This window comes from Taudactylus pleione, unplaced genomic scaffold (assembly GCF_031769625.1).
Source record: "Taudactylus pleione unplaced genomic scaffold, aTauple2 ptg000100l, whole genome shotgun sequence".
Taxonomy (NCBI): Eukaryota; Metazoa; Chordata; class Amphibia; order Anura; family Myobatrachidae; genus Taudactylus; species Taudactylus pleione.
In genome coordinates, this window is record NW_028284502.1 from 5163805 (window position 1) to 5186484 (window position 22680).

Below are 22680 nucleotides of genomic sequence, written 5' to 3' on the forward strand. Positions count from 1 at the left end.
TCTGTGTTTGCTGACAATGATCTGCAAATCACTGAATAAGGGCCCTCATTCAGAGCCGTACGCTCTGAGCAGAGCGCACGCTCTGAATGAGGGCCGGGCTCCATGAAAATGGAGCGTCCTCCTGGACGCTCGTATAGCTGTGGGTCACCACCCACAGCCTATACGAGCGTGCATTGTGATGGCCGCGATGGTCGTGACCATCGCAACCATCGAAATTGCGAGCCGGAGCCTGCGGTTGAGGTTTTCAACCGCAAGCTCCGGAGTGATTTTTTCTCTATCAGAGCCAAAATCACTCCCACTGACATCACTAGTGATGTCAGTGGGCCGGCTTTTGACGGGAGGCGTTCCCGTGGGAACGCCCCCGTCAGGGAGGCACACCCCCGGCACGCCCACCAAAGGGGGCGTGCTGTCAATCAACATTGACAGCACGCCCCCTTTGATCAGACACAACGAGCGAAGGACTTTCCTTCGCTCGTCGCGTCTGGCACATGCGCACGACGGAGCTCCCTCCGTCGTGCGCATGCTCAGTCCATAACATCGACCCACTTGCGAGCGGACAGCCACTCGCGAGTGGGTCTGAATCAGGCCCAAGATCTGTAATGTATGGGCGCAGATTGCTAGATTGGGAAATCCTAAAATCGGGCAATAAATCTTCAAATTGTTTAATTGTGGTTTTCAGATTGCAGATGTATGGGGGCCTTTAGTCGGATATATCTCTGTGCATGGGCACAAAGGGAGAGTTTTTGTATACAGCGCCTGCTCAGATGTGAATTTGTGCATTTTTGCATATGTCCATCCTATTCTAAATTGTACAGAACTCTGAGCCTGATTCTGACCCGCTCGCGAGCGCAGGACGCTCGCAAGCGGGTTGATGGTGCCCTAATGCGCATGCGCACGACGGAGGGAGCACCGTCGTGCGCATGCGCGAGACCCGGCGAGCGACGGGGAATCCGTCGATCGGGGTCTCGCACCAAAGGGGGCGTGTTGTCGATGGTGAGTGACAGCACGCCCCCTTTGGTGACATCACTAGTGATGTCAGTGGGAGTGATTTTGGCTCTGATAGAGCCAAAATCACTCCAGGGCTTGCGGCCAATGAGACCCTACCGCAGGGTCTCGTCGCAAGCCCGATGGTCGCGATGGTCTTGACCATCGCGACCATCATCATGGACGCTCACATAAGCTGTGGGTGGTAACCCACAGCTATGCGAGCGTCCAAGAGGCCGCTCCAAGAATAGGTAGGAGGGCCCTGATTCAGAGCGAGCGCTCTGGTCAGAGCGTCCGGCTCTGAATCAGGCCCTCTGTCGGAACTGTCTTTGTGTGAAAATGGTCATTACAGGACAGCAACTGGGTGGCAACAATGTAAGAACACAGAACCACGCTGTCTTGTGGGAGTGTCATGGGAGTGTGTCAAAAGCTCCGTGTGATTCTGAGTCATATATACGGGAAGGGGATGTCTGTTTCTGATGCATCTCTTGCACCTACTGTAGCATGGGGGCTGGTGCAAGAGCAGATATTATCGATGACGGTTGCAGAGGCGTATAACCCAGTGGCCAGTGCGGGTCTGTGCTTGCAGACATACAAAACCCTGTATAGCACTACGGATTCTCCCATTAGAATAAGATAGTAAATCTGGCCGGTACCTACAGCCACTTTGCTTGCATCTCAGTATCAGCCCTAATGTCTCTGCACAGCTTTTGTTAAATTGATCTGAAAGTTGAAAATAAATAATTTTTTAATAGTAATACTAATGTTATGCTCCGTATGTAGGGGGGACTGAAGGCCGTTGTGTGGACAGATGCATTTCAGGTGGTGGTGATGGTTGTTGGATTCTTGTCTGTTCTCATTGAAGGAACAATACAAAATGGAGGACCATCTAAAATATGGCAGATAGCCATGAATGGCTCACGGCTGGACATTGTTGAGTAAGTATTTCATAACATGTCTGAAGTACTGCAGCAAACTGGAGATTGCTGCAGACAGGGCAATTCATTTATTAATCTAAGACAGTGACTTTAAGGGTCTGTTTTACACCTACCTGCTATTCTTGCACCTAGATCATTCCACATCAGATCACCTCAAAAAAAATTAAATGTCCACCACTGAGCCACCGAGCTCAGATTTTTAAGTTGTTCTTTTTATAAGACAGTATGTCAAAAAAACTATTTCTGCCAGATATCTGGACTGAATGACTGTTAGTTTCTGAAATATTGATTTTCCAATGTTGATGTAACCTAGCGTTTTTAATTCTGTTCCAAAGGCTTGCATTTTTGCTGTAACTGGAAACGTAAGACAGATAGGTTATTTGGTTCGGATTTTTGGATTTGAAAAAAAAAAGTTAAAAATTTCATGGTGATTCCTTAATAAACACCTGTGATACTTCAAATAAACTGGAATAAATAAGCCGCGATTAGTAAATAGTTTAATACATTGAAAAATCTATATTTGGGAAACGAACAGTCAGACAGTTGAGATACTGTATTTGTCAGAAATTGTTTTTTTGACATCCTCTCTTAACTAACTTTTTTTTCGGAAAAATCCAAAATCGGTGGTGAACATGACTTGAACTGATTGAACTGATTTGGAATGACCCAGGTTTTTAATAAACGCATGCAAAGTACATTATACTGTAAGTATGTTGAGCGGGGGGGGTGTCAAACCTTCTAAACAGGACAGGTGGAGAAGTTTCCCATAGTAACCAATCAGCTTCTAGTTATCATTTTATATAATGTACTTGATAAAAGAGAGCCAAAAGCTGAATGGTAGCTCTGGGTAACTTCTCCATGTGTCCTCTTTAGAAGGTATGATACATCTCCCTCTAAGTAGGAGTCAGTGCAGCACAACCAATTACACTCACATTTATGCACGCTACCAATATTGTATCTGTAAATCTTCAATAGATGAAAAGCATTAAGGGCCCCATTTATTAACGGAGCGCTATACCAGATGCATATTTTGTTTAGTATCACTGTGATGCAAGCAAAAATGTAGATTACCGCTGTTTGTTAATACAGAAATGAGGACATAACCTCTTTAGCAAGTGCTAAAGGAATTGTGCATTGTTAATAAATGGGGCCCTAAAAATGAATCATATCTTAAGGGGCCTATCCATTAGCAGGTGTTTTTCTGAACGATGAAGGACAAAAGATATCTATTGAAAATTCCGGTGGCTGTGCTGAACAATATCTGTCATGTACATGACAGATATTTGCAAAAGATGAACGATGAACGATATCGCATGACATCATTCAGGGAGTGGATTTTTTCTCTCCAGTGCTTTGTAGCTGCTGTTAATATCGTTCGTCGTTTACCGCATATAAACTGCCTTATATTTCTAATATCTGGCAGTGATATGCGATAATTGACCAACATGTTGGAGAGGCGAAAGATAAAATTTATCGGCCGTGGGAGTGCGCATCTGTCATCGTTCAGGGCCTATCCATGGCAGATAAATTGAACGATTGAACAATATATCGTTCTATCGTTCAATTTATCTGCTAATGGATAGGCCCCTTAAGAGTGATAAACTGATTTTCATAGGATTATGGAAATGTTCTTAAAGATACTTCTAAAGACACAAATCGGTCACCCTTATTGCAACATATAATTTTATTCCAATTTTAGATCTACTTTGATAATGTATTCATATTATTTTGTTTTTTAGTTTGCCATTACATGTGAATGTCAGTAGCACTCTGTATACTTTCTGTAAAACCCCACCCACCTGCACAGGGTTGGACTGAGAGCCACATGTGCCTGGGGCTGAAAATGTTCAAGGGCCTATTGTGATAAGGGGAGTGACTGTGACCAGTGCTGTGTGGGTGTGGCCAGTGCCTTGTGGGCGTGTGTACCTCTTACACTATCAGCCCCACTGTCTCCCTAAACTGTCGCCCTGTTGTTAAGCTGTTCCTGTACCTATAGATTTTTAAAAAAGTAAAAAAAAAATATACTGTAAAAATAAAGGAATGTAGCTATAAATTACAAAATAACAACTTGATGTGAAAACATTGATCTTTTGAGAAAGTTCTGGTAATTTTTACAGTGTTCATTTCATCGTGTATGAATAATCTGTGTTGTTGAGTTTAGAAATAGACAGGATTGCAGACTGATTAGTATATATTATACATTATTTTATTTCTAATAAACGTGACTTTTTAAAGTTTTGATACAGATCCTTTGAAAAGACATACCTTTTGGACAATTGTAGTCGGAGGGACAGTGACATGGCTGGGAATATATGGAGTCAACCAGTCCACAGTCCAACGATGTATTTCCTGCAAGTCAGAGAAGCATGCAAAACTGTAAGTCCAGTGATATCATTATCATTAGACCCTCTAATGGCTTACGCTTAGAATCAGTAATTGTCCCAATTTTCTATAGACTATCCAGGTTTAATAGAAATTGGATATTATAAAAAATTCAGTATATTTGGCACCCAACCATTAAAGTAGAGACTTCCTAGTTGTTCTAGTTTTCTGTTTGAAACTTATGAGACCCCCACACAAATTGCTCTCTACTATAGATAGCATTGGCTAATAATAGCCAATAGCCTCTGGGCTTCATATCAGAGTTTTCCCTTAGTGGGATCCAATAGGATCCCTGTCAGGGTCCCCAGCGATGTGCGCATGCACTGGCCGACAGCCGTTCATGCGCAGGACTACGGGGTCATAAACCCAGAAGCCCCCACACCGCAAAGAACAGCTCTTATCAGGAGGGCTGTCATTTGCTTCAACCTTCATGCATACAGCGTTACTGAAGGCTGGCATGCATGCGATCATTGCTAGATGCACCTCTCCCTATATATTCTAAGAGCTAAGGAGAAGGCAGTTAGTGCTCTAAGCCAAGGGCGGGATGGTATCAATTATAGCAATTATATTGTGATACATCACGCCACTATCGCCTGCATACCAGCATTTTATGTAATCAGCTACACTTACCCACCAGGACAGCTCTTCTGATCTAGAGATGTCCCGCTGATATACTTCTGGGTTTAATACCCAGGAGTCCTAATGTGCAAAGCATGGGGAACAGCGTGAGATCCTTCTAAGTTTTTGCAAATAAAAGCAGTCCTTTGGGGACTGCTGTCCCGTGGGTCCGCAGCAGATATCACAGAAATCTGCAGTGGACAGGGCCAGATTAAGCCTTCCGGGGGCCCAGGGCACTTAAGACAGGGGGCCCATCCCCAAACCTTTGGCCATCTTGTCAGCACCACTCCCATTTGTCATCTGGCTTGCCTCCAAAAGTAGTCTGGCCCACCCCCACTACAGGAAAGCATTAAGTTGCAGTGGTGCTGAGAATGCTGGGGTATGTCTAACAGTCAGTCTTAAGGTGCCCACACACATACCGATGTGCTCACGATACGATTTTATGGCCAATTTCCTCATGAACTTTCACGGGAGCTATCTTGCCGCCGTGATCACGATTTGGAGTTAAAAAAGTCCAATCTGACTAAAGATCTATCTTGCAGCCAATGCATTGTATCCCAGATTGGCTAATGTGCCCTACAGCACGGCAGATCAGAAGATGCGATGTACGACGAGCGGGGACGCGCATCGGCATCATGCTTGTGAGTATAAACTCACGATTTGTACTTTTTTTACCCGATTCGTCGTCACGATTCGTCAAAATCGGCCAAATCGTTTAAAATGTCGCTATGTGTGTGGGCACCTTTACAGCCAGCTGGAGGGAAGGGAGCTCAAGGGGAATCTCTGTACCTTGGACATCCATCGTCCAAATTAACTGTTATGATCAAGCTAACCTTTAAGGTTCAACAGAGGGCATGTGTTTGGCATTCATACTAAATTAATTCACTATTTATAGTAGGGGTGTGCACCGGCCACTTTTCGTGTTTTGTGTTTTGGTTTTGGATCTGGATCTTTCTTCATGTTTTGGATCTGGATTGGTTTTGCCAAAACCACCCTTCCGTGTTTTGTGTTCTGGGTTTTGTGTTTTGGATCTGTATTTTTTTTAAAAAAAGCATAAAAACAGCTAAAATCACAGAATTTGTAGGTTTTTCTGCTCCTATGCTATTATTAACCTCAATAACCTTAATTTCCACTCATTTCCAGTCTATTCTGAACACCTCACACCTCACAATAGTGTTTTTATGTCCAAAAGGTTGCACCGAGGTAGCTGGATGACTATGCTAAGCGACACGAGTGGGCGGCACAAACACGTGACCCATCTAGGCGTGAAACTGCAGTGGCAGACAGGATGGTAGTTTGAAAAACTAGGCCCCAAACTGTACATAATGCAAAGAAAAAAAAGAGGTGCAAGATGGAATTGTCCTTGGGCCTTCCCACCCACCCTTAATTTGTATAAACAGGACATGCACACTTTAACAAACCAATCATTTCAGCGCCAGGGTCTGCCACACAACTGTGGCTGAAATGATTGGTTCGTTTGGGCCCCCACAAAACAAGCTGGCAATTAATGTGTCCCTGCACAAACTGGCTCTACGGAGGCAAAATGTCATCCTCATCCTCCTCATCCACCGATTCCTCACCCTCTTCAGTGTGTACATCCTCATCCTCACAAAGTATTAACTCGTCCCCACTTGAATCCACCACCACAGGTCCCTCTGTACGTTCTGGAGGCTGGTCTCCCTGGAAGAGCTGATAATTCATTTTGATGAACATCATCTTCTCCACATTCTGTGGAAGCAACCTCCTACGCCTTTCGCTGACAAGGTTCCCGGCTGCACTAAACACTCTATCGGAGTACACACTGGAGGGGGGGAAACTCAGGTAAAATAGAGCCAGTTTGTACAGGGGCCTCCAAATTGCCTCTTTTTCCTGCCAGTACAGGTATGGACTGTCTGACATGCCTACTTGGATGCTGTCACCGATGTAATCCTCCACCAATGGTGACAGTATCATATGCAGTGACAGTAGACATGTCAGAAATTGTTGCCAGGTCCTTCAGTCCGGACCATATGTCCAAACTTGGTCCTGCCTGCCCTGCATCACCGCCAGCGGGTTGCTTAGGATACCTAAGTTTTTTCCTGGCAGCCCCAGTTGCGGGAGAAAATGAAGAAGGAGCTGTTGACGTGTCACGTTCCGCTTCAGCTGACAGTGTGTTTACCAGCAGGTCTTTGCACCTCTGCAGGCTTGTGTCGGCCGGAAAGAGAGACACCACATAGGCTTTAAACCTAGGATCGAGCACGGTGGCCAAAATGTAGTAGTCTGATTTCAACAGATTGACCACCCTGGAATCCTGGCAAAGCGAATGAAGGGCTTCATCCACAAGTCCCACATGCCGAGCGGAAACGCTCCGTCTTAGCTCCTCCTTCACTTTCTCCAGCTGCTTCTGCAAAAGCCTGATGAGGGGAATGACCTGACTCAAGCTGGCAGTGTCTGAACTGACTTCACGTGTGGCAAGTTCGAAGGGCTGGAGAACCTTGCACAACACGGAAATCATTCTCCACTGCGCTTGAGTCAGGTGCATTCCCCCTCCTTTGCCTATGTCATAGGTGGATGTATAGGCTTGAATGGCCTTTTGCTGATCCTCCATCCTCTGAAGCATGTAGAGGGTTGAGTTCCACCGCGTCACAACCTCTTGCTTCAGGTGATGGCGGGGCAGGTTCAAGAGTGTTTGCTGGCGCTCCAGTCTTCAGCACGCAGTCGCCGAATGGCGAAAGTGGCCAGAAATTTTTCGGGCCACCCAAAGCATCTCCTGCACGCCCCTGTCGCTTTTCAGAAAATTCTGCACCACCAAGTTTATTGTGTGAGCAAAACATGGGACGTGCTGGAATTTGCCCAGATGTAATGCCCACACAATATTGGTGGCATTGTCAGATATCACAAATCCCCAGGAGAGTCTAAGTGGGGTAAGCCACTGGGCGATGATTTCCCTCAGTTTCTCTAAGAGGTTGTCGGCGGTGTGCCTCTTACTGAAACCGGTGATAACAGCGTAGCCTACCTTGGAACGAGCTGGCGTTTCAGAGATGCTGCTACTGGTGACGCTGCTGCTGTTGCTGCGTAAGGTGATACATCTACCCAGTGGGCTGTCACAGTCATATAGTCCTTAGTCTGCCCTGTTCCACTTGTCCACATGTCTGTTGGTTAAGTGGACATTGGGTACAATGGCATTTTTCAGGACACTGAGGACACTTTTTCTGACGTTTCTGTACAGTCTCGGTATCGCCTGCCTAGTGAAGTGGAATCTAGACGGGATTTGGAACCGGGGACACACTACCTCCATCAATTGTCTAAATCCCACTGCACTAATGGCGGATACCGGACGCACGTCTAACACTAACATAGCAGTCAAGGCCTCAGTTATACGTTTTGCTTCAGGATGACTGCTGTCGTACTTCATCCTCCTCGCTAAGGACTGTTGGAGGGTCAATTGTTTAGTAAAAGTAGTGGTGTTCCTACTTCCTCTCTGGGATGATGAACGACTCCCAGCAGCAGCAACAGCAGCAGTAGGCGTAGCAATGCAGGATCCTCCGGAGGAATCCGGGATAGGAGAGTCAGTCATGCCAGTGACATGGCCTGCAGGACTACTTCCGATCCTGACTAAGGAGGAAATTGACGAGGAGGGAGTAGACGGTGTGGTTTGCAGGCGCTTGGATACAACAGGACAACGGGATTTAGGTGTCCCTGGACTGCTTACGGTCTTAGCCAAAGTTTCTGAACTTGACAGTAACTTATTATGAACACGCTGCAGGTGCCGTATAAGGGAGGATGTTCCTAGGTGGTTAACGTCCCTACCCCTAATTATTCCACCTATACATAAGGTACATATGGCAAGACAGTTGTTGTCCGGATTTGGATAGAAATATTGCCAGACCAAAGAGGTGGAATGTTTGGTCTTCTGACCAGGCATGACCGTAATGGGCTTTTTCATCCCACGGACAACAACTGTCTCCCCCGGAGCCTGATTTAAACAAACCACATCACCATCAGAATCCTCCTCGCCAACTTCCTCCTCAGCGCCAGTTACACCAGTATCCTCATCCTGTTGTACTTCAACAGTGACATCTTCAATTTGCATATCAGCAAGTGGACTGTGGGTGCTCATTTCAGCACTTGCAGGGGGCGTGCAAATGGTGGAAAGAGCCACCTCTTCCCGTCCAGTGCTGGGAAGGTCAGGCATCGCAACCACCACCACACTTGGACTCTGCTTGGGGATTTGTGATATCTTCTTAGAAAGCACAGTTCTTTGCTGTGCTTTTGCCAGCTTAACTCTTTTGATTTTTTTAGTGGGAGGAGGGCTTCCATCGTCATGTGAAGCTGAACCACTAGTCATGAACATACTAGGGATCGACCTTAGCCGTTCCTTGCCACTCCGTGTAGTAAATGGCATATTGGCAAGTTTACATTTCTCTTCAGCTGATTTAAATGTTTTTTACAAGGTCATTTTCCTGAACTTTGTCATTTGGGATTGTATGTGCCCTCTATTATGACATTGGGCATCGCCCTTGGCAGACGACGTTGATGGCATGTTATCGTCTATGTCATGACTAGTGGCAGCAGCTTCAGCACTAGGAGGAAGTGGTTCTTGATCTTTCTCTATTTTATTTTTATCGGAGAAAGTTTGGTCCTCCATTTATGTTATATCGATTTGATATATACGTGCGGCTAAACACAGAAAATATTTTTTTATTTTTGCTGGAGAGTAGTGCACTTTGTGGGTTACACCAGCCTTTAAGAAATGAGCCAGCCGGCTCTTTACTTATGGGACACAGGCGCACACTTGGCGCTGCTCCTTTGTTGATGCACGTGCGGCTACTGCGCACACAATTCACAAACACAGAAAATATATATTTTTTTGGTTTGGAGTGTACTTTGGGGGTTACAGCACCCTTTAACGGTCAAGCCAGCCGGCCCTTTACATATGACACAGGCGCACGCTTGTCACTACTTTGTTGATGCACGTGCGGCTACTGCGCACACAATTCACAAACACAGAAAATATTTTTTTTTTTGGTTTGGACTGGAGTGTACTTTGGGGGTTACAGCACCCTTCAACGGTCAAGCCAGCCGGCCCTTTACTTATGACACAGGCGCACGCTTGGCACTACATTGTTGATGCACGTGCGGCTACTGCGCACACAATTCACAAACACAGAAAATTATTTTTTTTTTGGTTTGGACTGGAGTGTACTTTGGGGGTTACAGCACCCTTTAACGGTCAAGCCAGCCGGCCCTTTACTTATGACACAGGCGCACACTTGGCACTACTTTGTTGATGCACGTGCGGCTACTGCGCACACAATTCACAAACACAGAAAATAATTATTTTTTTGGTTTGGACTGGAGTGTACTTTGGGGGTTACAGCACCCGTTAACGGTCAAGCCAGCCGGCCCTTTACTTATGACACAGGCGCACGCTTGGCACTACTTTGTTGATGCACGTGCGGCTACTGCGCACACAATTCACAAACACAGAAAATAATTTTTTTTTTGGTTTGGACTGGAGTGTACTTTGGGGGTTACAGCACCCTTTAACGGTCAAGCCAGCCGGCCCTTTACTTATGACACAGGTGCACGCTTGGCACTACTTTGTTGATGCACGTGCGGCTACTGCGCACACAATTCACAAACACAGAAAATAATTTTTTTTTGGTTTGGACTTGAGTGTACTTTGGGGGTTACAGCACCCTTTAAAGGTCAAGCCAGCCGGCCCTTTACTTATGACACAGGCGCACGCTTGGCACTACTTTGTTGATGCACGTGCGGCTACTGCGCACACAATTCGCAAACACAGAAAATAATTTTTTTTTTGGTTTGGACTGGAGTGTACTTTGGGGGTTACAGCACCCTTTAACGGTCAAGCCAGCCGGCCCTTTACTTATGACACAGGCGCACGCTTGGCACTACTTTGTTGATGCACGTGCGGCTACTGCGCACACAATTCACAAACACAGAAAATAATTTTTTTTTTGGTTTGGACTGGAGTGTACTTTGGGGGTTACAGCACCCTTTAACGGTCAAGCCAGCCGGCCCTTTACTTATGACACAGGCACACGCTTGGCACTACTTTGTTGATGCACGTGCGGCTACTGCGCACACAATTCACAAACACAGAAAATATATTATTTTTTTAGCACTTGGGGGGAGCACCCCTGATGGACAGAGCACCCCCTGGACAACACTACAGCACCCCTTTAGGACTGGGACACTGCACAGGACTTTGGAGTGGACGCAGCCCCTATGGACAACTGACTGCACAACACAGTCCAGCCAGCCCCTATGGACTTTGAAGTAGTGGACACAGCCCCTATTAACAACAGCAGCACAGCACAACACAGCCAGCCCCTATGGACTTTGAAGTAGTGGACAACAGCAGCACTACACTACACTACACTATACAGCCCAGCCAGCCCTAACTCCCACCCTCCCTCTTCACTGTCACAGCCGAGTGAGAAAATGGCGCCGACGCGGGTACCTTATATAGGATCCAAAACCCGCGAGACTCGGAAGGCGGGATAATGACGTTTTGCCTCGATTTCAGATCCGAGTCAGGCGGGAAAAGTCGAGCCTGACTCGGATCGGACGGGCTCGGGGGGGTTCGGATTTCAAAAATCCGAACCCGCTCACCCCTAATTTATAGATATTATTTAGTTTTTTAGAAACCTTTTATAACAGCAGTTGTGTAATAACTTTCATGTTTTGAAATCATATTATCACCAATTGTATTTTATAGATTTTGAAGTGTTTTGCAGTTTAAGTATTTTGTAGTAAAAAGTAAACACAGGACCATAACTTTTTATTTACTGTGTGTATTCTTCATTGTATTCACTGTAACTACAGACTACAAATGTATGTTTATACTTTATAGTTATATTTTTTTTTTAGCATTTATGATGTAAAAGGTTGTAATAAAATGCATAGCTTTGAAAACGCAACTGTAATGTTTTTTTTATTTTTTAAATCTAATCTCAGTTGATACACCTATTACAATTTTGCAATATGCTTTGAGGTTTTATTACATGTCTAAATTGCTCAATCAAAAAAAAAACCTCTCTCTAGACTGGGTTATGTACAATGCCACCCAGTGGGCAAATTATTTATTGAAATACAGGACAGTGCTTTTGACAATAACCGAAAAAAAAAAGTAGTTGTTTTCTTGACTAATTTGTTATTTTTAATATTGATTTTCATAACCATTAAACATTATTTATTTAAGCACTATAAATAATTCCTCTATCTCATATACAGCCGTTTTCAATTTGGAGCGAAAGCCGATTTTCTTTATCCCCGTATTCAATTACATTGACATTTCGCTGCCGGCGAAAAGTCAATGTAAAAAACGGGGATAAACTTTCGCCTGCCTTTAGCAGGCGAAAAAAAATGCAGAATTGGGGTTTAGGGGTGCAGGCTTAAAAAAATTAGCCTGCACCCTTCAGAATGACCCCTTGAAACGATCTGCGTCAAAGAAAAAAAAAATCCGGACACCCCAAAAAAAAGCACTTTGCATTTGGGGGCCAAAAATAAAATGTAGGGGGACAAAGTTAAAAACTAGCTAACTTGACTCTGGGGGTGTCCCCAAGTATGCCCCAGGTGTTATTTTCATTGCAACTGCTTGCGGCAGGGGGGTTTTTCACAATGTTTTCAAGTCACTTTACCAACTTTAAAATATGCTGACCCCCATTTTCAAGTACCCCAAATTTGCTGTGCATAGTTACTTTTCCCCCCAAAAAATTTTCTAAATGCTCTTCTGCATCACTTTCTTCAAAGTCGCATTTATGCACTTGCCGCGGCTATTAGAAACCCCAACTTCCTTCAGGAGGTAAAAATCGGGGTACCCATAGTGATCCCCCATATCTACACATATTTAGGGGGGTCCCTGGAATATTTCCTGAAAATTCCCGTTGTTTGTACCTGGGAAAAAATGGGATAAAAGTTTTTAAAAAAAATTGACATAGGGTCCCTCCCCAAAAACCAAACCAGCTCCAGGCTTGGCAGCCAGTACAGGTTTCTAAAAATGTGGGGAACAAAATGTGTAGGGTTACACCGTATTTTAGAAACCAACACCAGGCTGCAGGGACTAGTGCTGGTTTTAAATATAGGGGGCAAAAAAGACGTGGGGTTCCCCCTATATTTAAAACCAGCACCAGACCCAACCAACCGGGGTCTAATGCCACAGCCCGGAGACCCAATCACCAGGGCTTCCAGGTCCAAAGCATTAGCACTATTGACTCGAGTCAGCCCACGTAGGAACTGTCAGTTGCTGGAGCCAATCAGCGGGGGCTCTACAGTCAGTGCTGCCGCTGACTGGCTCACGGGACTGCAATGCCCCGTTCAGTGCCGGCAGCTGCCATTCGGGAGCTATCAGTATGTGTGGCAACACACATACTGATAGCTGTTGTGTGGATCGGGTAAGCTCGTTTTTTTGTTTTAAAAATGCCATGGATTACTGGGGAGACCAGCGCAGGATATAGGTGAGTATGAAATCAACCTTGCAGGGCCAGTCATCACGGATTTCTACTGGAGAAGGGGACCGAAACATCTGGTATAGGTAAATGTGTGAATGGGTAGGTCTGTGTAATAAAGTTATACTGGACACGGTGTGTGTGTTTTGACCTTTTTTAACTATTTATTTTACAGTGAAGTTACAGGTGCCGCATGTCTGCACGGACTTTTCGCTCCAAATTGAATACGGCTGATAGTGTAAAAGAAAAATGAATCGAAAAGGGCCAAAAAAACATATGCAAAAAATATTTTGAAGAATATTTTTATTAAATGGAGATAAATTGTGAAAAACTAAAAAATATTATACCAATATTTGTCAGTTTTTTTTAGACAAATACTATTTTGGTCACAGTTTATACAGATGCTCCTCACTTAATGACCGAGTTCTGTTCCTACGACTAGGTCGTTAAATTAATTGGTCACTAAATGAGGAGCCATATATACTTAATACAGGTAATCACTTTTATTTATTCTAAATAAAGAAAAGGTCTAAAGGAAACTCAAACTTGATACTGTAACGTTTTTACTTTGCATAACTCTTACATACTGTACAGTACAATCAAAGTTATAAAAAAGACATTCAGAGTAAAGCTGGCCACACACTAGACCAACTTACATCCAACCAGCCAACTTGTTGATTGGTTTCGAATGAAAATCTGGTAAGGAATGAAAGCAAATGACAATCAGCAATTTTCTCCCAAATGCCAGAAAATGAACAAAAACTGTTGTTTGAACAAATTGTTTAGATCAAACATTTCACAAACTTGTCTGACGACCATTTTCATCTGTTTTCTGGCATTTAGGAGCAAATTGCTGATCATCATTTACTCCAATTCCTTACCAGATTTTCATTCCAACCAATCAACAAGTTGGCTGGTTGGATGTAAGTTGGTCTAGTGTGTGGCCAGCTTAACATTTTAGTCATTGTACTATGGGTTTCAGCTGGTCGGAGCACTGGTCGTAAGTCCGAACGGTTGTTAAATGAGTAGGTTGTTAAGTGAGGTGCATCTGTGCTTTTTCATCTGCCGTTAGTTTTCAACATCTGTAGTATGTGTGAAACCCTTCCCCGCTATAGGGTGACACTCCCAACGAAGTCCGGTGGATTGGGTAGGTTCTGAGAATCAGATACACTGCAACAGGGATTTTTTCTCTTTCTTCCTTGGCAGAGAGGTGAAAACAACCCAACCCCAGACCCAAGAATCACACAGGGTTAGAAAATTTCAGTTTATTTAACAGGCCATGGCTCTGACTTTAGATGATGGAAAAGCTAGTTAAATTTAAACAGTAAAATGCGTAACATCACTGGTACTATACCATTTCCATAGGTTGTTAAGATAATTTATATATAACACATAACCATGTAATTGCGAATCCTTAAATAAGCATTCCTTTGAACTAATAACATTTAAGCAAATTAATATACTGTATATTAATTTCACTCTACCTTAGGTACTTAGCATTCCCACTAGGCTGTTTTAGCGTGGGGCGGCGCCCTGCCCTCCTTCTGGAAGGCAAAAAGCGTCCTGCCCTCCAGAAGGAGGGCAAAAAGCGCCCTGCCCTAACAGCATGCGGGAGCCGTCTTCATCCGCAGGTCGCAGTGTCCCGCGGGTGAAGAAATGTGCGGTGACCCGGTCACCGCCGGAGAATAGACGCCAGGCGCATGCGCCCGGCATCTATTCTCCCTGTCTGCAGGGCTTGGGGGCTGCCCGGCGTGTCCATAAGTGCCGGGCACGCCCCCAAGAGTGACGAAAAGGGGACGCGTCTTATAGACACGTCCCCTTTTCAATGACCACGCCCCCTTCTCAGTCGCGCGCACCTTCGGCACGTGCACAACATGCCCTCTCTAGCTCCAGCGCCCTGCCTCGCGCTGGAGCTAGAGTGAACACTAGGTACTGTAGGACTCATATGTCCTGACTTAAACCTAGTTGTTTCAATATTGGTGGTGCTCATAAATTGGTCCTGTGAATCTGCCCCAGATCCATAACAGATTATACTTCTGTTTTGAGTTCACTTGTAAATAACAGTCTTAAAAGGCAGTCCTTGGTGCGTTGCAAATTTACAAATATATATGCATATTGCCATGCAGATTATAACTTTCTGGGCCAGATGTAATCCTCAACTATAGCTGCTAATTAGGTTTGTAGTTGTAATACTGTATTTGGGGCAGTACTAAAAGGATTATCACAAAAAGGGATGATCGGAATGATCGTCTGCAGTTCCCATTCACAGCTATAGATGTCACTATATTTTTTACACCATCTGAGAATTAACAAACTACAGCAAGCCCATATATGTTTCCAGTAGGAAGATGGCTATATCTTTTTTATTTCCGTGGGATGATCACATTTTTAGTGCATATAATTATACCTGGGACTGTTTTCTATATGTTTCCAGTAGGAAGATGGCTAAATCTTTTTTATTTACATGGGATGATCAAGTTTTTAGCGCATATAACTATAACTGGGACTGTTTTCTATATGTTTCCAGTAGGAAGATGGCTATATATTTTTTGTTTACGTGGGACTATCATGTTTTTAGCGCAAATAACCATACCTGGGAATGTGTTTTATATGTTTCTAGTGGGAAGATCACTATATCTTTTTTATTTACGTGGGATGATGAAGCGCAGATATACAAACTTGGCACTATGGCCGGGATGTACTAAGGTTGCAGTGACCATTCCGCCAGTCACCACAACCTTACTAATCGCATATGTACTAACATATGCGATTAGTATCGCAAAGGACAGCTCTTGCGATAAGAGCTGCCCTTTGCGAAGCAGCCGACGCCGGGTGTCGGGGACCCTGCCTCCTCTGAGCTCCGGGAACTTCCTGCTGGTCACCTGTGCAGGTAGCCCTGGGCTCCTCCTCTTCCTCCCTGCACCCGGAAGAATAGGAGGAGGAGGAGGACCCAGGAGGAGTGCAGGACGGTGACCATGGAGAGCAGGTGAGTGGGGGCCAGCACTGGGCTGCGGCGAAGCGTCAGCGGGGCGCTATAAGAAGCCCATAGGCTTCTATAGCGTAATGCCAGGTTGATAGCGTTTTAAGTGCAGATATTTCTAAACCCATGTTTCTATAAAATATACAATAATGCATATCTCCAGTGTCAAATAATCGATATCCAAGGCATACTTCATCTATTTCTAATTAAGGGAGAGATGTACTAAAGGAGAAAATGTGGTAAAACCCCCGTAAATGCAGTTTTCGGGGGTTTTACCGCATTCCCCTAATGTACTAAGCAGCAGAATGCTCCGCGTCGCTAGGTAATGCCACCTTCAGGTGGCGTTACCCAATAGAAGCCAATAGGGCTTCTTAACGCGACGCTCCTGGCTGGGAGTGATCCGATCGGATCCCTCCCAAGAGCCCCCACGGCCCGCGGCCTTCTGTGCATGCGCAGAAGGACTTCTGGGTGTTTAACCCGGAAGTCCCTCTGCCCGGCAGCATCGCAATGGACAGCTCTTATCGGGAGAGCTGTCCTATGCGAAATCCATGGTACATACCATGGTAATGAACCGCAGTATGTACGTGAAGTCAGGGGGGATGTACCGCATCGCAGAAGCAATGCTTAGTACATCCCGCCCTTAAGCTCTAAACCTACAGTGCCACCCTCTCCCTCTCTGATCGCTTTCAAATCTCTTCTTGCCCCCTCCTCACTCTCTGCCTTTGACTTTGCCATACACTAATATTGACTCCATGAAGTAAATTTAGTTTGACGTGAGGTTTAAAAAAGATGTAAAAAACCTCATGTACCTTATGCTTAATTTTGAATTACTGCATTTATGTACACTCCAGATACCATACCTCACAAGTTTTAAAAAAAGTCAACAGGAACATTTGTGTGTCTGAAAACAGGGGTGTGGACTATCAATAATGGGTGTGGCCTTGCTTTAATAACCACGCTCCTATTATCATTATGTTGGGGTCTTGCCCTGTACTCCTGGAGCTGCTGGACTGTCCCTTAGCCTCATCCAGATTTGGCAGCTAGCTATGCAGAGCAGCGTTGTGAGGTGTCCTTCCCAGGTGTTTCACACTGCGGCCTGCGGGTGGGACAGTGCCTGTAAAACAGGACTGTCCCGCTGAAATCGAGACAGTTGGAGATATGTGATACCCGTGCTATTCGGTTTAATAAAACGGTTGCAGTGTTGGAAAAAAAAAGGTACTTTCCTGTCTCCTTGTCTCTGGGGGTCTCTCTCCCATCTTTACATTGGGGAGTGGGCTGTTGGAAGTCTCGGGGGCTGCTGGGAGGTGCAAAGGAAGTTGGGTGGTGCAAAGGCTGCTGGGTGGTGCAAGGTCTGCTGGGAGATGTAGATCTCCCACCTGTTGCATCTGGGGGAAGGAATTCACTACACAGGGGGTGTCACATACACCTTGGGTCACTCGCACACTCTCATGTACATACATACTTACATAAATACACTTAGGGGTAAATTTACTAAGAATCGAGTTTGGTCGAGTTTTTTAGTTTTTAAACTCACTTTACTTCACCAAAACTTGGATGAGTTTTCCCTTTAACAACTCGCAAATTTACTAAGAAGTGAGTTTAGGTGAAAGTGAGTTTTTCGATGGTGAAGCAGATCGAGTTTTTTCCAAATTGCAGAGCAGAGTTTAGAGGAGATTACTCACCCGAGATTGCAGTGCTTCTCTCTTCAAAACTCACCCGAGCAAGCAGCCTGCACATATCAGTGAGATATGTATAAGCTGCTTGTGTGTTAAGACCTGTAAAAAACGGGTTAAATAATATAAAAATAAAATGACATAGGCTCCCCCCCCTAAAGCTTAACCAGCCCCAGACTTGCCAGCCTGTCCTGGTACCTACAATTACGGGGAACAAAAGAGCAACCAGCACCGGGCTTTCTGACCCAGTGTTGGGTGTGCAAAATACAGGGGACAAACGATGTAGGTATCCCCTGTATTTAAGCACAACCAGCACCAGGCTCTGATCTGGAACTGGTTCTGGAAATACAGGGACAAAAATGCATAGTGTTCCCCTGTATTTACCAGAACCAGCACCAAACTTTTTGTAATGGGGGGCTAATGCCACAGTCAGGGGAGCCCTTTCACCAGGTCCTCTGGCCGAAGCATTAACCATGACCGCTAGTCAGCCCAGGCCGGGGATTCCTGGGGAGCTGGAGACCCCCCCAATAACGGGGTCCCCCACTCTAGAGCACCCCAGGCTTTGGCTCATAGCCCGGGGCTATCCCCAACATCAATTGCCAGTGGGTACCAGGTTGATAAGTATGTGTAGTGCAAATGAAAGAGTTAAAAAATGAGTTATGGTAGACTTACCTTAGGTAACTTTTTCTTCGAGGTTCATTGGCGGAAAGAAGTATGCCAGCTCTAAGTCCCATTTTACTGCCAGAGTGCCCATGAAAGTGGCTGAGGGGTCTCTGGTCCTGGACCCATACCTGGGGACCTTGTGGTTGTGATGAGAGGCCATCAGTCTATGTCTGGAAGTCCCCATTTGTCCACCAGGAGCTGAAAGACATCCGGGTGAAGAGCCCACTCTCTGGCATGTATGACGACTTAGGAAGTCTGCTTCCCAGTTGAGGACTCGGGAATAAATACCGCCGAGATTGCCTGTTCTGCCCAGACCAGAATGTTTGCCACTCCCCTCATTGCTGCCCGACTTCACATGCCTCGTTGATAATTTATGTAGGCTACTGTGCTTGCGTTGACGGACTGGATCTGGACCAATCTGCCTTGGAGGAGGTCCTGTGCCAGGATGAGCGCTTCATACACTGGGCCCGATTCAGACCCGTTCGCTAGATGCATTTGCACGCAGCCATCAGCTGCCAAAGTATGCAAATCCCACGATCGCACGGCAAGACATTAGCACTTCCACTATATCATGTTGTGGTGTGTATTTAGACACCCACCAACCTGTCTTAAGATGCCCACTTTCCCTTCGTATCACACGTCATCTACAGGAAGTGTAAGCAACAATTGTTAACATCGAGTACCATCGGAGCCATACGCAGCGCTTGTGGTTGACCATACCCTACCACAAGCACTGCGAGTGCTGCAGTGTTTTAAACAGACATGTGACGTGTACTATGATGCTGTGTTTTATATATGCACACCCTAGAAATGGCGTTTTGACACTCAGGCACGCCTGCGTTCGCACTACCACACCCGCGTTTCCATCGACCTCCCCGTCACCACCCACAAACGGCACATTCTGTCACTCAATCTTGCGGGCCCTCTGTGTACTCGCTGCGTTCTCTTCCCGATCGCAATGACTGGTTCGCGCACGTGCACTGCGACTTTTACACATGCGCAGATCACGAAAATTGTCCAGCAGCGTGCAAACGCAGCTTAGCAAACGGGTCTGAATTGGGACCACTGCCCTAAGCTCCAAAATGTTTATGGAGAGGTGACTCTCCTGGGTTGTCCATCTTCCATATTCCACCATGTCGAAAGTGGCTACCATTGACCCCAGGACCTGCATCGCTGCATGAATGGAGACCCTTTGAAAGATAAATTTGCGCACCTGCAATTGTAAGGCAAAAAACTTGTCCACTGGCAGAAATACTCTTTGTGCCCATGAATCCAGGAGTGCCCCCAGATATACCATCTGCTGAATTGGAAAAAGGGATGACTTCATCTAATTGATGATCCAGCCGTGCATCTGTAGACAAGCCAGGTGGGCCGCCATAACTGCCATTATTTTGGTAAAGACCTGAGGGGCCGTTGACAAACATGAGACATGTATCAGCTGTTCTCTGGTATCATCTGGCAAAGAGTCTTCCAGTGCCCTCCATGGCTCTGGATACCCAGGCTGTAGCTTTAGCTGGTCGAGTCACAGTTCCAGACAAGACATAGAAAATACTGATTTAAGACAATTTTCAAGTCTTCTATCTGTAGGATCCTTAAAAGAGGAAACAGATGGAAGGGGCCTACCTAATCGTGCCACAAGGGCATCTACATTAGGATGGACTTCCCACTTAGTACATCCACCAGATGGGAAAGGGTACATGGATGCTAAACTGCTAACATGGAATCGTTTATCCAGTGTACTCCATGCTTCCTTCATAATTTCCGTGAAATGTTCAGACTAGGGGTGTGCACCGGCCACTTTTCGTGTTTTGGATCTGGATCGTTCTTCGTGTTTTGGATCTGGATTGGTTTTGCCAAAACCACCTTTCCGTGTTTTGGGTTCTGTGTTTTGGATCTGTATTTTTTTTTAAAAAGCATAAAAACAGCTAAAATCACAGAATTTGTGTGTTTTTCTGCTCCTATGCTATTATTAACCTCAATAACCTTAATTTCACTCATTTCCAGTCTATTCTGAACACCTCACAATAGTGTTTTTATATCCAAAAGGTTGCACCGAGGTAGCTGGATGACTATGCTAAGAGATACGAGTGGGCGGCACAAACACGTGGTCCATCTAGGAGTGACACTGCAGTGGCAGACAAGATGGCAGTTTGAAAAACTAGGCCCCAAACAGTACATAATTCAAAGAAAAAAAAGAGGTGCAAGATGGAATTGTCCTTGGGCCCTCCCACCCACCCTTATGTTGTATAAACAGGACATGCACACTTTAACAAACCAAACATTTCAGCGCCATGGTCTGCCAGACGACCGTGGCTGAAATGATTGGTTCATCATATGCCCCCACAAAACAAGCTGGCAATTAATCTGTCCCTGCACAAACTGGCTCTACGGAGGCAAGATGTCGTCCTCATCCTCCTCATCCACCAATTCCTCACCCTCTTCAGTGTTGTGTACATCCTCATCCTCACAGAGTATTAATTCGTCCCAGCTGGAATCCACAACCACAGGTCCATCTGTACGTTCAGGAGGCTGGTCTCCCTGGAAGAGTTGATAATTAATTTTATGAACATCATCTTCTCCACATTTTGTGGAAGCAACCTCCTACGCCTTTCGCTGACAAGGTTCCCGGCTGCACTAAACACTCTTTCGGAGTACACACTGGAGGGGGGGCAACTCAGGTAAAATAGAGCCAGTTTGTACAGGGACCTCCAAATTGCTTCTTTTTCCTGCCAGTACAGGTACGGACTGTCTGACATGCCTACTTGGATGCTGTCACCGATGTAATCCTTTAACAGACAGACGCACGCTTGTCGCTGCTGCTTTAAGGATGCAGGTGCGGCTACAGCCCACACATTTCACAAAGACAGAAAAAAAAAGAAGAATATTTTTATTGTTTGTGGAGCACACTTTGAGGGTTACACCACCCTTTAACAGACAGACGCACGCTTGTCGCTGCTGCTTTGAGGATGCAAGTGCGGCTACAGCCCACACAATTCACAAAGACAGAAAAAAAAAGAAGAATTTTTTTATTGTTTGTGGAGTGCACTTTGAGGGTTACACCACCCTTTAACAGACAGACGCAAGCTTGTCGCTGCAGCTTTAAGGATGCAGGTGCGGCTACAGCCCACACATTTCACAAAGACAGAAAAAAAAGAAGAATATTTTTATTGTTTGTGGAGCACACTTGAGGGTGTCACCACCCTTTAACAGACAGACGCACGCTTGTCGCTGCTGCTTTGAGGACAGTATCATATGCAGTGACAGTAGACTTGTCAGATATTGTTGGCACGTCCTTCAGTCCGGAACAGATGTCCAAACCAGCCCTTGACTTATGACACAGGCGCACGCTTGACGCTGCTACTGTGTTGATACATGTGCGGCTACATCGCACACAAGTCACAAACACATAAAAAAATAGTTTTTTATTTTTTGGAGCACTTTGAGGGTTACACCACCCTTTACCAAACAGACGCACGCTTGTCGCTGCTGCTTTGAGGATGCAAGTGCAGCTACAGCCCACACAATTTACAAAGACAGAAAAAAAAAAGAATATTTTTATTGTTTGTGGAGCGCACTTTGAGGGTTACACCACCCTTTAACAGACAGACGCACGCTTGTCGCTGCTGCTTTAAGGATGCAGGTGTGGCTACAGCCCACACATTTCACAAAGACAGAAAAAAAAAGAATTTTTTATTGTTTGTGGAGCGCACTTTGAGGGTTACACCACCCTTTAACAGACAGACGCACACTTGTCGCTGCTGCTTTGAGGATGCCGGTGGAATCTATACGGGATTTGGAACCGGGGACACACTACCTCCATCAATTGTCTAAATCCCACTGCACTAATGGCGGATACCGGACGCACGTCTAACACCAACATAGCAGTCAAGGCCTCAGTTATGTTTTGCTTCAGGATGACTGCTGTCGTACTTCATCCTCATCGCTAGGGACTGTTGGAGGGTCAATTGTTTAGTAAAAGTAGTGGT

The 22680-nt window shown here is 45.4% G+C and overlaps 1 protein-coding gene across 1 annotated transcript in view; it reads left to right on the forward strand.

Moving 5' to 3' along the window:
• LOC148525808 (sodium-coupled monocarboxylate transporter 2-like) overlaps positions 1–22680 on the forward strand; it is a 170683-nt gene that overhangs the window by 41748 nt on the left and 106255 nt on the right. Inside the window, exons 5-6 of the mRNA XM_088470462.1 lie at positions 1768–1922; positions 4158–4298. Of these exons, the coding sequence (XP_088326588.1) occupies positions 1768–1922; positions 4158–4298 (296 nt within the window). The remainder of the gene's footprint in view (positions 1–1767; positions 1923–4157; positions 4299–22680) is intronic.